General features: G+C 45.2%; 1 protein-coding gene across 1 annotated transcript; it reads left to right on the top strand.

The window, feature by feature from the left end:
- Nucleotides 1–314: 314 nt before the first annotated feature.
- On the top strand, nucleotides 315–13,259 carry mdc1 (mediator of DNA damage checkpoint 1). The gene is made up of 11 exons (XM_078286931.1): nucleotides 315–450; nucleotides 553–1,164; nucleotides 1,273–1,351; nucleotides 1,520–2,841; nucleotides 3,489–3,551; nucleotides 3,689–7,521; nucleotides 8,032–8,172; nucleotides 10,092–10,274; nucleotides 10,475–10,600; nucleotides 11,651–11,761; nucleotides 11,932–13,259. The coding sequence occupies exons 1-11, from the start codon at nucleotides 315–317 to the stop codon at nucleotides 12,133–12,135; spliced, it is 6,810 nt and encodes a 2,269-aa protein (XP_078143057.1). The 3' UTR covers nucleotides 12,136–13,259.
- The last annotated feature ends 576 nt before the right edge of the window (nucleotides 13,260–13,835 follow it).

The following is a 13,835-nucleotide window of genomic DNA, read 5'->3' as shown; positions in this document are numbered from 1 at the left end:
CCAAACCGGAAGTACAATTACTACGAACTGCTGTGATTTTGACTGCAACGTTCATACACGATCAAAGTTGTAAGTTATATTATACAAAGAGATTGGATCATGATAATAACTAAAATGTATAAACCTGCACACGATCAGCATTGAGATCATAGTCAGAAATCAACCAGGCAGATAACTGAAGTTTCTTTTCGCGGTCACGTAGCTATCAGTTAGGCCAGTTAACGTTAGATACAGCTTTATTAGCCATCGTCACTCATTAATCCATGTTTTATGTAACAGTTACAGCAGTCATCCTGTGTCATTCTGCCTGAGAAATGGATGCTACTCAGATGATCGATGACTCAGTACTGGAGTCAGAGGAGGAGGAGATTGAAGAGGAGGATGAAAATAACAGGGGAGAGCCTCTGGCCAAACTGCGAGTGTTAAAGAATGAACACATCCCAGAGACAGGTGAGTGATAACTGTTGTTCTAATGTCACCTACTATCTGTTAATCCACAGTCTAACTGACTTGTCTGTGTATTTCTCATGTCTTGTCTTGTCTGTCACCCAGAGCTGCCTCTGTATTTGGGAGATAATGTGCTGGGTCGTGACCCCAACACCTGCACCCTGCCCCTTCTCGCTCCCTCAGTATCCAAGCAGCACACGGCCATCAGCGTCTCTGTGTACCGTGGAGGCGGGCGCCGCGGTGAAGTTGTTAAGGAGGCACTGGTGTGGGACATGGGGAGCATGAACGGGACCCGCAAGGGCCGCCTCAAACTGACTCCTCATGTCCGCTACGCCCTCAGCGAAGGGGACAGATTAGTGGTGGCGGACATCCCGTGCCAGTATGTCAGCTGTGCTGCAGACAAGATGTCCGGCGGGGGCGACACGAGGCCTCCTGTGAGCAGAGATTCAGGGGAGAGGGCTAGGCGGTCGGATGCCTTCAGAGTCAACGGAGGTGACACAAGCACAGATAGTGGGAAATGTGTCAACGGAGGTGCAAAGGCACCAGCTGTGGTGTCATCGCCAGGTCAAGAAGAGACGAGGAAGACTCCTGCCAGAACCACGTGCCTGTCCTTTGAACAAACTCCAACCCAGCCACAGTGCACCCTGGTCTCAGAATCTGACTCTGACTCAGATGGAGAAAAAGGGGGAGGGAGAGCCAGACAGGGAAAGGCTTTAGGTATGTAAATAATGTAAATATGAACAGAAACGGAGCCCTATTTTGTGTATATACCAGAGTTGTTGTTTTTTTAGATCTATATAAGTCTCTCTCTGTCTTCTTTTCCAGTGTCTGATTCTGACTCCCATATGTCAAGTCCCACCTGTTCTACATTCTTGAGTCCCACAAACAAAATCATCCCTGAGAGGTATATTAACAATATATTATTCATTGTTTTTGTTTGTATTTATATATATTTATTACACAGGTGTAACTAATCCATAGACTACTACAAACTAACCATGAGGTGGTATCTATTCAGTGCATTCCTTTCTGTGCTTACAAAGCTTGCCAACTTGTTTTCGCTGTTTTGCAGTGAGGACGAGAGTCCCATCACGCCCTGCTCCTCCACTAAAAATAGACCCAACAAACATGTCAGCTTCAGCAAGGAGGAGAGAGATGTGGATGTGGGGCGACAGCAGCTGAAGAAAAAAAGGGCACAGGTGATTGTTGACGACAGTGAAGAGGAGGAAGGAAGGGAGGAGGAAGAAAGAGCAGCACCTGGAGGGAGGGAGGCGGAGGAAAGTGGACAAGACGCACCAGTGAAACAGGAGAACAACGTCAGTCTCTCAGGAGGAGATGGATCGCCTGTGTCTACACCAGCCGTCTCCACAGACGCCGTGCCCGTGTTTAACATGGACAGTGACACTGATGTGGAGGGAGAGGAGGAGGGGGCGGAGTCTGTACGTCCTGTGACCTTGAATACAACGCCGCAAGCCGATCAGCCAACAAAGCCAGTCCAGTTTCACATGGATAGTGATACAGATGTCGATGAGGATGATGATGCTTTAGACAAAGTTCCCAAATCAGTGCCTGCTTCTAATGACGATACATTACTTTCCGATTCTCTTCCAGTTGCTCAGCCAGCAGGCACCACTCTAGACAGTGACACTGATGTGGATGATGATGCTGATGCTACTGTGTCAGATGCTGCCACCAAAGCAACACTCGCGTCACTTCAGAGTGCACACACAGCTGACTCTGCTCCTTCAAAAGATTTCCACCTGGACAGTGACACAGATGTCGATGAGGAAGAAGAAAGTGACTGTAGACCAAACAACATGTGCATTACAATAGACAAAACTCCTTCTGGATTAGATTTAAAGCCCGGCGGAGTTGAATCCGCCTCTGCTGCCCCTCACAACCTGCATCTAGACAGCGACACAGATGATGAAGTGATCCCCGCTCCTGTCAGCACCAAACTCCCAGCGGTGGTGACTGACATAGAGCCACCCACCGCTGCAGACAGAGGAGCTGAATTGGATATTCTATCTAACAGTGACACAGATCTGGAGGAGGACACACCTCTACTCCCACCTGTCGCCACGGCAACAAATGTTGTACCAGCATCAGCCGAGGCCCTGTCTGTCTCCTTGTCAACCGCTCCTGTAACCGTGTCAGCAGCTCTTCAGTCAGATTCTGATGCAGATACAGATGCGGATGAGTCCGGCGTGCCCCCTGCTGGGGAGGCGGCTGCTCCAGCAGACTTCAGATTGGACAGTGATAAAGACTTGGAGGATACTGAGGCTGGTCCTGGAGAGGCAGGTGAAGGCCAGACCTCAGGCCCGTCCAGAGAAAAGCCTTCTGGGTTGACAGCAGGTTCACTTCCCCCATTGCAGAAGTGCTCTACTCCTCTAGGTAATGTATTATACCTCATTTGTTTGTACTGGGTGGCAGGGTGGCCTAGTGTTTAGAGACACCGACCTTCAACGCGACGACCCAGGTTCAATCCCCTGTCTCGAAAAGCATCCGTCCTGCTGATCTGAGCAAAACACTGAATCCCTACCAACCACAGATGAGCTGTTCTGTAGCTAACTGTGGAGGGAGGCAAACGAAAAGAGAATTTCTCTATGGAATTAATTAAAGACCCCAAGAAATGACATCTTTACTTTCTTGATTTGATGTATTCCTGTTTGTTGGGGCGGGACATAACACAGTGAGGGATCATTCAAAAGTCTAAACTAATGGAATATCAGTCAGGAAGAGAAAGGCAGTTTTATTTGATGGGAGGGGCGGAGGAGCGAGATTGTTCAAAAATCTGTGAAGGTTTTGTTGGTTGGAATTTATATTTATGTCTACTAGTGCAGCATGAGGTCACCATTAAAGTTAATGTTTTCCAGGAAGTAAAAGAAATGGGAGTTCATTTCATGGGCACATACTGTTATTTCAATAGCTTGCATTAGTAGAGCTATTTAGAGAAAAAATGTATCAAAATTTGTAGGTGAGACAGATGCACTTTAAAATTGTGTTTTGATTTTGTTGTTTTCACTTTGGGATGGTTTCAGAAAGAGCAGTAGAGGAGATGGAGACTCAAGCCTTCTTCAGTCCCCCTTCAGGTCCATTCAGACGTGAGTAATGATACAGTAAATTACCATTAATACAGTCCTATAGCACATAACTGCTTCTGAGACAGTGGCTATGTCTGAGGGCAAACATTTCTTTTAATCATACATTAAAATCTGTATTTTTGTCTTCTCCCTCTCAGTCGCTCTGGCCCCTGCTATGAGACCCGTAGTATCCTCCTGCTCAGACAGCCAGGAGGACGAGGATTTTGTCGTGGCCGAGACCCAATCCTTTGTCCTGGAGACCCGAGACCGCCAGGGCAACCTTCCAGACGACCCCACCCTGGACGCCACCCAACCCTTTGGCCTAGAGCCTTCTTCTGGTGACGAGAAAGATGGGCCGTCTAGCAGGGGAGGCTCTTTCCAGCTGGGGTTGTCAGACAGCAGCCACCTGCTGCCCCAGGCCCAAGCGCTAGCCATGGAGAGCACCCAAGCTTTTGTCTCCTTGGATGGGGATGTGAATCTGGAAGATACCCAAGCATATGGAACCATCTCACCCCCAGACAGGACCTCTAAGGACAAGGATTCAGACCTAGAGGCTACACAGGCCTACAGAGGGGATCAGGAGCCTGCCGTATGTTCAACAGCGTTGGAGAAGGAAAGTCGGGTAGATTTTGCCCTGGAAGCAACACAGGCATATATCCCAGAGTCCCACAGTGATCCAGAGGATGAAACAGAGGAGGAGGAGAGAACAAACATTGCTACTGCTGAGACGCAGCCTTTGGATTTTCCAACCACATCTCTTCTTGCCATGGCTGAAACCCAACCAATGTGTGCCTTTGAGGAAGAGGAGAATCAGATGAAAGACAAACCTCCTTCCTCAGTACATCAAAGAAATCCCAGAAAGCAGAATGAAAGAGAAGAGGGGGAGGAAGATGGGGAGGCAACTCAACTTGAGGAGGTGGCGATCAGTGAATATCTCTCCACAGCTGAAACCCAGCCCTTGGTTATATGTGAAGATGAGGAAAGTGATGATGAGGACTTGATTCCAGCTCCGTGCAAAAGAAAAGCAAAGGCATTGCAACTTGAAGAGGAGTCACAGTCACAGCTCTCTGCTTTTGAAACCCAGCCCTTGGTTATATGTGAAGATGAAAGTGATGATGAGGACTTGATTCCAGCTCCGTGCAAAAGAAAAGCAAAGGCACTGCGACTTGAAGAAGAGTCACAGTCACAGCTCTCTGCTGTTGAAACCCAGCCCTTGGTTATATGTGAAGATGAAAGTGATGATGAGGACTTGATTCCAGCTCCGTGCAAAAGAAAAGCAAAGGCATTGCAACTTGAAGAGGAGTCACAGTCACAGCTCTCTACTTTTGAAACCCAGCCCTTGGTTATATGTGAAGATGAGGAAAGTGATGATGAGGACTTGATTCCAGCGCAGCGCAAAAGAAAAGCAAAGGCACTGCGACTTGAAGAAGAGTCACAGTCACAGCTCTCTGCTGTTGAAACCCAGCCCTTGGTTATATGTGAAGATGAGGAAAGTGATGATGAGGACTTGATTCCAGCGCAGCGCAAAAGAAAAGCAAAGGCACTGCGACTTGAAGAAGAGTCACAGTCACAGCTCTCTGCTGTTGAAACCCAGCCCATGCATGATGATGATGATGACAGTGAAGAAGATGAAAAAGTAACCAAACACCCATCTTCTACAAGGAGCAGATCACAGACTGGAAAACTACAGGTTTTAATTCAGCCTATAGCCACCTGTGAAATGGACGAGGAAGAGGAGCATGAGGAGGAAGAAACTAAAGCTGGCCTACGGAAAACAAAAAAACAACCTCAGCGAGGGAAAGGGAGAGAATCTGAAGCTGGGACCAGTGGCATCGGTAGTAGAAGTAAAAGAGGGAGCAGGGTTGGATTAGGACAACAGGAGGAGCATTCAGAACCACCCAGGAGACAGACAAGAGGGAAGAGTAAAGCTTTGTCAACTACCAGAGGAAGGAGAGGAAAAATCAGGCCTGAAGAGGAGGAGGAGGAGAGTGAGGAAAAGGAAGAGGTAGAGCAGGCTAAGCGGGGCAGAGGGAGAAAAACCGTGAAGCATCAGAAAGATGACCGCAGGGAGAAAGAAAGGCTTGAAAGGAAACAAAAAGAGGAGGAAGAAAGACTTGAAATGGAGAGAAAAGAACAAGCTGAAAAGGACAGGCTACTAAAGGAACAAGAGGAGAAGGAAAGGAGGGTAGAACAAGAAAAAATAGAGAGAGAAAGAAAAAAGAAGGAAGAACAAGAAAGATTGCAGCGTGAAAATGCAGAAAGAGAAGCGAAGTTAAGACTGGAGCAGGAGAGAGCAGAAAGAGAAGAGAAGGAAAGGTTAGAGAGAGAAGAAAAAGAAAGAATAGAGAGAGAAAGAAAGGAACAAGAAAAAGAAAGATTTGAAAGGATACAGAAGGAGAAAGAAGAACAAGAAAAAATAGAGCGGGAAAGAAAGGAGAAAGAAGAACAAGATAGATTAGAGAGGGAAAGAAAGGAGAAGGAAGAACAAGATAGATTGGAGCGTGAAAAGGCAGAAAGAGAAGAGGAGAGATTAGAGAGAGAAGAGAAAGACAGAATAGAAAAGGAAAGAAAGGAACAAGAAGAAAAAGAAAGATTGGAAAAGGTACAGAGGGAAGTGGAAGAACAAGAGAGACTTGAGAGGGAAAGGAAGGAACGGGAACACCAAGCAAAACTGGAGAGGGAGGAAAAGGAAAGGGAAGAGAGAAAAAGATTGGAGAGAGTAAAACAAGAAAAAGAACAATTAGAAAAGGAGGCCAAAGAAAAACTAACAAAAGAAGAAGAAAACAAGTCCAAAGCGTCCACAAGGGGTCGAAGAGCAGCCAGAAGAACGATTGCTGCTCCATCTACAGCAGAACTGAACCCAGAACCATCCATCTCAGCCAATGACGACATCCCAGCAAGGAGAACCAGATCCCGCTCCAATTCTTCCAACTCGGTCAGTTCGGAGAGGTCTGCTTCCAGCGTTACCGCCCAGGAGAGCAGGGGGAGAGGCAGAGGCCAAGGAGCTAAGAAGACCAGTCAGCCAACCTTTACAAACATCACTAGAGACCGCAACAGGAGGAGGACAGTGGCTGGAGAGCCATCTGCTGAGAGAGAGGCAGCAGAGCAGGACATGAATGATATTCCTCCTCCAGGAGTCCTTTCTAGGTCCAACTCCACCAATTCCCTCAACTCAGAGATTTCCAGCTGCAGCATCAGCTCCCAGAGCAGAGGAAAAGGAGGCAGAGGGCGAGGAAGAGGGAGGAAGACGGAGCCTGAGACAGACTCCATCCCTCCTGTCAATAGTCAGAGTGACCAGAACTCGGCTCCCAAAGCTACAGCCAGAGGCAGGAAGAGCAGGAAAGCAGAGGGCTCCTCTAATGAAGATGGCAAAGAGAAGGCAGACTCCAAGCAGCCTAGTACCACAAGGGGGCGAAGGCGAGCAGATGAGGAAGACCAGTCAACTCAGGAGGAAGAAAGTGCCACTGAAGACTCGCTTCTGCCTAAAAGGAATGTCAGGGGCAGAGGCCAAAAATCAATAAAATGTGAAACGTTCGCAACTCCAGTAGCTGCTGCGGTCAATGATGGAGATGAGGCTAAAGAGAAAGGCAAAGGAAAAGGCAGAAAAAGAGAGCTGGAAGAGGAGGGGGCAGAGGAGGAAGAGAGCAGTGGGAACAAAATTTCCAGAGGGAAGGCGAAAGCCCAAAGGGGAAGAAGAACAGAAGCCGCAGAAGAGGAGGAAAAGGATGAAACGAAAGAGGAGAACCCGGTTCCTGTCCCAGCTAAGAGAAGGGGTAGAGCATCCACCGCTCAGGGGAGGAAGAATGCCCAAGAGTCACTCCCTGAAGTGGAGGTGAAAGAAGAGAGTAAGAAAATGGAGGAGGGGATCGTTGAGAGGAAAGCCAGAGGGAGGCAGTCAGTGGCCCACAAAAAGAAGGAAGAGAGGGAGGAAGAAGGTGAGACGTCTGCCCCCAATTCCATGGACCAGGGTGCAAGTGCTGAGGCATCAGAGGTAATAATTTGCACTGTACATTGTACTACTTTGATTGAAACAAATGTACACTGATGCAGTCTGAAACAGAAACCACAGGAAGGGGATAGCTCAGTAATTGGTTGCGCAAGTAAGCAGCGTACAGGAATTTCTGTCCTTGAATATGAAGCTTTTACCTCGGCAGAAGGCCTTGGTGCATTTCTCCCTCTGACTCAGCCTTTCCCACTATCATAATGTACTTCAATTAACATCACTAACTGTCTAGGTCTCTCCCTCGCTTTCAGCAACATGAGTAGTCCAACCCTTTCTGCATCACCATTACTACACTAATGAATTAAGTAGTTTACTGGTTGCATGGTCACTTCCTACTCTTATGGTTTATGACCCTTGCCTCTCTCACTCTCTCACACACTTTCCTCATCACCCCCCTTCTATTCCTCATCTCTCTCACTTCGTTCTTGTTTGTCTTCATGGTTGCTCTGTTATGTTACTCTAACCTCTGTTCCCCCCACCACGCCCACTCTCTTTTAGGTGCCCCAGACTCCCACCAGCAGTGCGTCCCGTAAGCGAGCGGCTCCTGTGGGCTCCTCTCCTGTGGCAAAGACCCCTCGCTCCTGCTCTGCTTCCCCTGCGACTGTTGGTCGAGTAAGAGCTGCCAGCCAGGCCTACAAGGTCTGTGTGTGTGTCTGTTTGTGTATGTTGGTGTTGCTTTATGTCAGAAACATTATGCATGTGTGGGTAATAAAACCACAATGATGAATATGGTCTAAAGATGCGTTCACACCAGGCATGTTTGGAGCAGTTTGTTTGAACTTATTCAAACTTGGGCAGGTGAGAACAATGCCATTTGAACTCAAGTGGCACTAAATAACCCATAGACCGTAAAAAATAATGGACACAGTGAACAGACGCTCAAGTGACGACACCTCGTTTGTTTCCAGTGGGGTGTGCTTAATAGCGTAGCACGGCACTGATTCGCACACTTCCTGGTCGCCATTTTGCTTACCTCTGCCCATAGAGTCTGCGCACTGTTGACTGCTAGCAGCTGTAACTATGGTAACGAGCCCGGGGGAAAAGCATTGACGTACTGTAGATGAGAAACGGGAGCGCGCGTTACATTCCGAAGTCCTTCCAGTCCGTAGCTCCTCCAACGATGATCTTTAACCTTTTCAGTTTTTAGATGTTTTTGTTAACTACTGTGTGACAGATTGATGGACTTTGTTAGCTCAACAGATGTCCCAAATATTAAGTGAGTTTACTAAGATAGGTTTCCGCATCATTAGGAATAGCTACACTAGTATTTAAAATACATACATACGCTAGCTTTGAAAATTGAGAGCTACATTAAATTGAGAATTAAACTCGAATTCACCAGATTGGATTAAATTCACCTTTGGTGTCTTTTTTTCTATAAACACAGCAATTAAATAATGGGTTATAGCTGCACAGATAGACTCTGCTCAAACAACTGGAGGAGAGGTGCTACCTTAAATGAATATAGGATCCATGGAAGATGAGGCACCAAACTCTCCACTAAAAGTCATCTTTATTATTAAAATCATGACATTTGCTAGGACATTGATTATGATAAAGATGTGCTGCCTTATAGCTGGACACTAAGACATTTCGTGGAGATTGAATATTCATTACAGCACTTTCTTAACCAAAGGTAGAGTTCTATAAGTACATTTTATTCTCAAAGGCAAGTCAAAGTCACGATTTTGATATGCTTATATAAGAGATTATTCATCTGACCCCTCTCCCACTGCTGACCGCTGAATGTCCACACATTTACTTTTCGGCAAATTCCTAAGGTCAATGGAAAGCTGATGGAGTGACACTGATTACAAATAAGCGAATTAACCATTAGGATTAGTAGGATCAATGGCTGTGGATTATTATCCACTGGATTCATTGTACCTAATATAATTCAGTGTTTAAAGAAAGACCAGAATACAATCAAGCATGAGGACACAAGCATAGTTTAGTGGCCAGTAATTTTTAATTTGTTCAGTTTCTAGTTAACAACACTCTTCACTTGTGATCTCACTAGCAATCCCAGCAGTTCACCCTCCAAAAGCTCCAACCTGCCAAGATTGCATGTCTGGGAGTCTATGTATAACAAAGACATTTTAGAAAGTCAGTATGGTACATGACAATATCTGATACAGCCAGGGGAGAGGTGGTTTTCCACCACTGAAAATGAACTGGAAAAATTATTTTTGGGCAGGACTGCAGTACCGTGACCAGCCTGGTTTCCACGATTGGAGGTCACATATAAATCCCTGCTCTCCTGCAAACAGACACACTGAGACGCCTGAAAATGAGGGTCTCGGCCCTCTTCCAAACGAACTGTGCTGTGATTCGTTACGAGTGAGAACGTTATCCGAACAATCTATGGGAAATTACCCCAAAATGCAAGGTTCTATCTGATACCTGGCTGATAAGTAGTATAGACACCAGAGAAGGTAAATTACGGCAAAAAGCGCAGACAAGTCCATGCTTAGCTAAAGTTCCACACCCCAAAAGAAAACAAACTGCAGGTGTGATCGCATCCTAAGAGTACTGATATATTCCTGCCTTCCTCTCAGGTGTTGTTCACAGGTTTGGTGGATGAAGCAGGGGAGAGGGTGGTGGCTCGTTTGGGAAGCAGCTTGGCTAAAGGCGTGGCAGACATGACCTGCCTGGTGACCGATAAGGTGCGCAGGACTGTCAAGTTCCTGTGTGCCGTGGCTAAAGGAGTCCCCATTGTCACCACACACTGGCTGGAAAAGGTTAGTTGCTATAGTAACAGTTAAAACTGGCCACAGACTCCTTTTTTTCACGCTCTCTCTCTCTCTCTGACACATGCACGTGGATGTATATGCACAAATACTACGCACATACAGGCACACACACACTGGAATAGACACTCACTGGTCTCGCTCTGCACCTCCCCTCCCCCCCTGTCCGTCTCTCTCTCCTCCTGTTTCAGAGTGGTAAAGCTGGGAGCTTCCTGTCTCCTAATGCTTTCATTGTGAAGGATGCGGAGCAGGAAAAGAAGTTTAATTTCTGCCTGCAGGAATCTCTGAGGATTGCCAGCAGTCAGCCTCTCTTGCAGGTACACACTCTAACTCACTCATTCCTATACAGCCCTTTCATTTCTGTGTGTGTTTGTTTGTATGAGTGAGTGGGCGTGTCTGTATGCTATTTCTCATGGCAGTATGTTAAAAGAGATTTCCCCCTGTAAAGACCAACAGATTCAAGCATTCATTCATTCCCACCGCCATTTCCCTTCTGAACTCAGGCCAGGGGGGTAGTTAGCAGTGATGGTACTGTTCTTTGATGATGATGATGATGATGATGATGGTGATGGTTGTGACAATGTTTCACGATGTTGCCGACCATGGCTAACTATGTCGATTTTATTTTGTTTATGATGACATTGTCGGTTATGTTGTTTACATAAGGCTGTTGTATTGTATTTACATATCCATGTTGTATTTATATTGGTGACATGTTGATCTTGTAACTGATGTCCCGGAATTCAGCACTTTATTTGTGTTTTATTTGCATAACACTTTGGCACTTTATTACCCACAAGCACGGCCTTTTTATCATCTGATATAAGTACACCTTTAGCCTGTTGACAAAGTGAAATACAAAACCACAGTAATGATTGTTTACCATTATACTGCTGCTTATGGGAAGGCGTTTGACATCAGCTGTAATGTAGTGATTATCTTTTATGGACACTTCACTGGGGAAGTGGCCATCATCATCTTATCTTTCTATTTCCATAACGCTCTCTTACACTCTCTCACAGTAGCAGTAAAGGGATAGTTGTTGAAATGGACCGAAACACGTGCTGCATTTTATGCTGATACTAGCTAAAACGGGTATGAGCATAAGAGAATTCCTTTAATGCTAAAATCCATTTCCAAGACCCATGTGTAGCATGTCAGAGATTAAAGCACAGCCACTTGATTTTCTGCCTCTTTCTTACAGAGACGGATGTCAGATTCCTCCAATGGAAATAAACCGATTCATTTGGATTACAACTCTATCATTTTTTGGTCAATGACCCCAAGATAATGGTGTAAATTAATGCTGTTTACATGTTCTCTATGTTTTCTCTTTCTCTTTCTCTTTCTCTTTCCTTGTCTCTTAGGGATATGAGATCCACGTTACAAAGTCGGTGAAGCCAGAGCCAGTACATATGAAAGACATTATTTCCTGCAGTGGAGCTAGCTTTCTTCCCAAGATGCCTTCTTCTCACAAGGTACCAGTTGACCTTCTTAGGGTCTAATTAATGGTGCTGGTTTCTCCTCACACCACATGATTCTAACCTAAATGACTGCATATAAATTGTAATTTCAAATCTCAGCTGTTCTCCATATCTATTTTTTTCTTTATCTACCCCCTCTTCCTTCCCCACCTTCTCTCTCTCAGGCCCAGACCATAGTGATCTCCTGCGAGGAGGACTGGTCGCTGTGCGGCCCGGCTCTCTCTGCCTCTCTCCCGGTCCTCACTGCTGAGTTCATCCTAACAGGAATCCTCCAGCAGAAACTCGACTTCAACACCCACACCCTGCCAGCTCCCACAGCTAACCCGCAGCCTGCAGGAGGCAGAGGGAGGGGCAGGAAGAAGACATAGCATCAGCAGGGTATGCTATAGATACGCACACAAAGCTCCAACTATGTGGGGGAAATCAGCGTTAGCGGGGAACACGCTCATCCAACGCTCGTAGATTCCCATGCAAACCAGAGAGACCGGCAGTGTCACTAGTGAATCAGCAGTATCCTGTTCCTGCATCTGTATGAAAGACTTTAGAATGTATTTTCCCACACACACATTTGAAATATGCAGTGAAAATCAATGTGTCACACGCATGTTTCTAAACAAATTTTGGAGACAGAGTCAGCACTGGAAGCCTGCATGGCATTCTACTTTGCTAGCCATTAAACTAAAATGTCATTTTACATGTATCCTTGATTGCAAAAGACAGGGTTAAGAAAGAGGTAAGAAAAGAAGAATGAATCCAGCAGGATCCAAGAATGAATGAATCCAATAGAATGTATCCAGCTTTGAAAAGAGTCTCCAACGTTTGTTTACGTTTCACAAATCCACTTCTGTTGCTTACTCATTCCAGTAGAGTGTACTTTTATGCCATATACACGTGAGAAAAATATCACTGTTTTAACTTTACTACACGCTCAAGTGCTGTTGCTGCTATGCAGGGAGGGAAGTAATTACCCATTAGCCGTCCTTGACACATTTCCCTCTCTTCCCCCCCTGTGCTCCGCCCCTCACTCTGTACAAAGATAACAGGCAGAGTGGGAATTAACACAAGCTAACAGCCAAGTGCTTGTTTGGTAAGTCTCTCCACTCTACCAGCCACTTTGGCAGGTAATAAACTGGTAGTTCTAGTCTAAAAATAATGTTTGACTGTCACGTTTCACTGGTAAAAGAGTGAAAATGACGGGTCAGTTTTGAAATCCATCAGCTACTGTGGCCGGCGGATGAAAAAGTTTCCTGTCCTGATAAGAAGTATGTAGTGCCTGTTATTCTGGGGTAATCATGTGCCTATTGTCCCTCTGTCTCCATTAACCACCACCTAGTACAGTAAGGCTTTATTCCAACTTATTACCTCAAGGGATGAGATTTGTTACAGGCACCTGAAGTGATGATTGTGCTGATGCTGCTTCTACATAAATATCTGTTTGTCCTTGTCATATTAGTGTCTGTGTTCACTTGGAAAATAAACCTTTTGTATACAACCTCCATGGTATGTGATTCATATACAAAAAAATGGCGGTATAGGGAACTCATCCGTCTCTTACCCGACACACTATAAATCCATAATCCCTTTCAGTTCTTGCCATGCATATAATCATTTATGTTTTGAAGGAAGTCTCAAAGACACTCAATGAATAATTCATATTCTTATAGGAAAATCAAATTAGACTTATTAGCTCATAATTTCTTTTTTTTTTCCTGGTATATAACTATAAAGCATATTCTATCTTACCACTAAATATAACATTTGCCTTTCTACCTAATGATGAATTATATGTTTCTATATTACCATTAAATTGGTTTCTGTTATCATTATCTATATATTTCCATCTTTCAAGAGTATACTTTATTATTTTAATATTCGATACTTTACAAACCAGCAGTATCAGTGTCGCTTTGGCTTCAATTTGATGTTATACTTTGAATGCTCAACTGTTGAGGTTCAAACCTCAAGTTTTAATTGCATGTAAATTTGTACTGTTATGATGACTGTGACTCTGTCTTGTGCCGTTTCTGTTCTGCTGAGCAAACCAGGCCATTTCTATTTTCCACTACAT

This window comes from Centroberyx gerrardi, chromosome 12, assembly GCF_048128805.1.
Source record: "Centroberyx gerrardi isolate f3 chromosome 12, fCenGer3.hap1.cur.20231027, whole genome shotgun sequence".
Lineage (NCBI taxonomy): Eukaryota > Metazoa > Chordata > Actinopteri > Beryciformes > Berycidae > Centroberyx > Centroberyx gerrardi.
The sequence above is the reverse complement of the archived record's forward strand: the minus strand, read 5'-3'. Positions and strand labels throughout refer to the sequence as shown.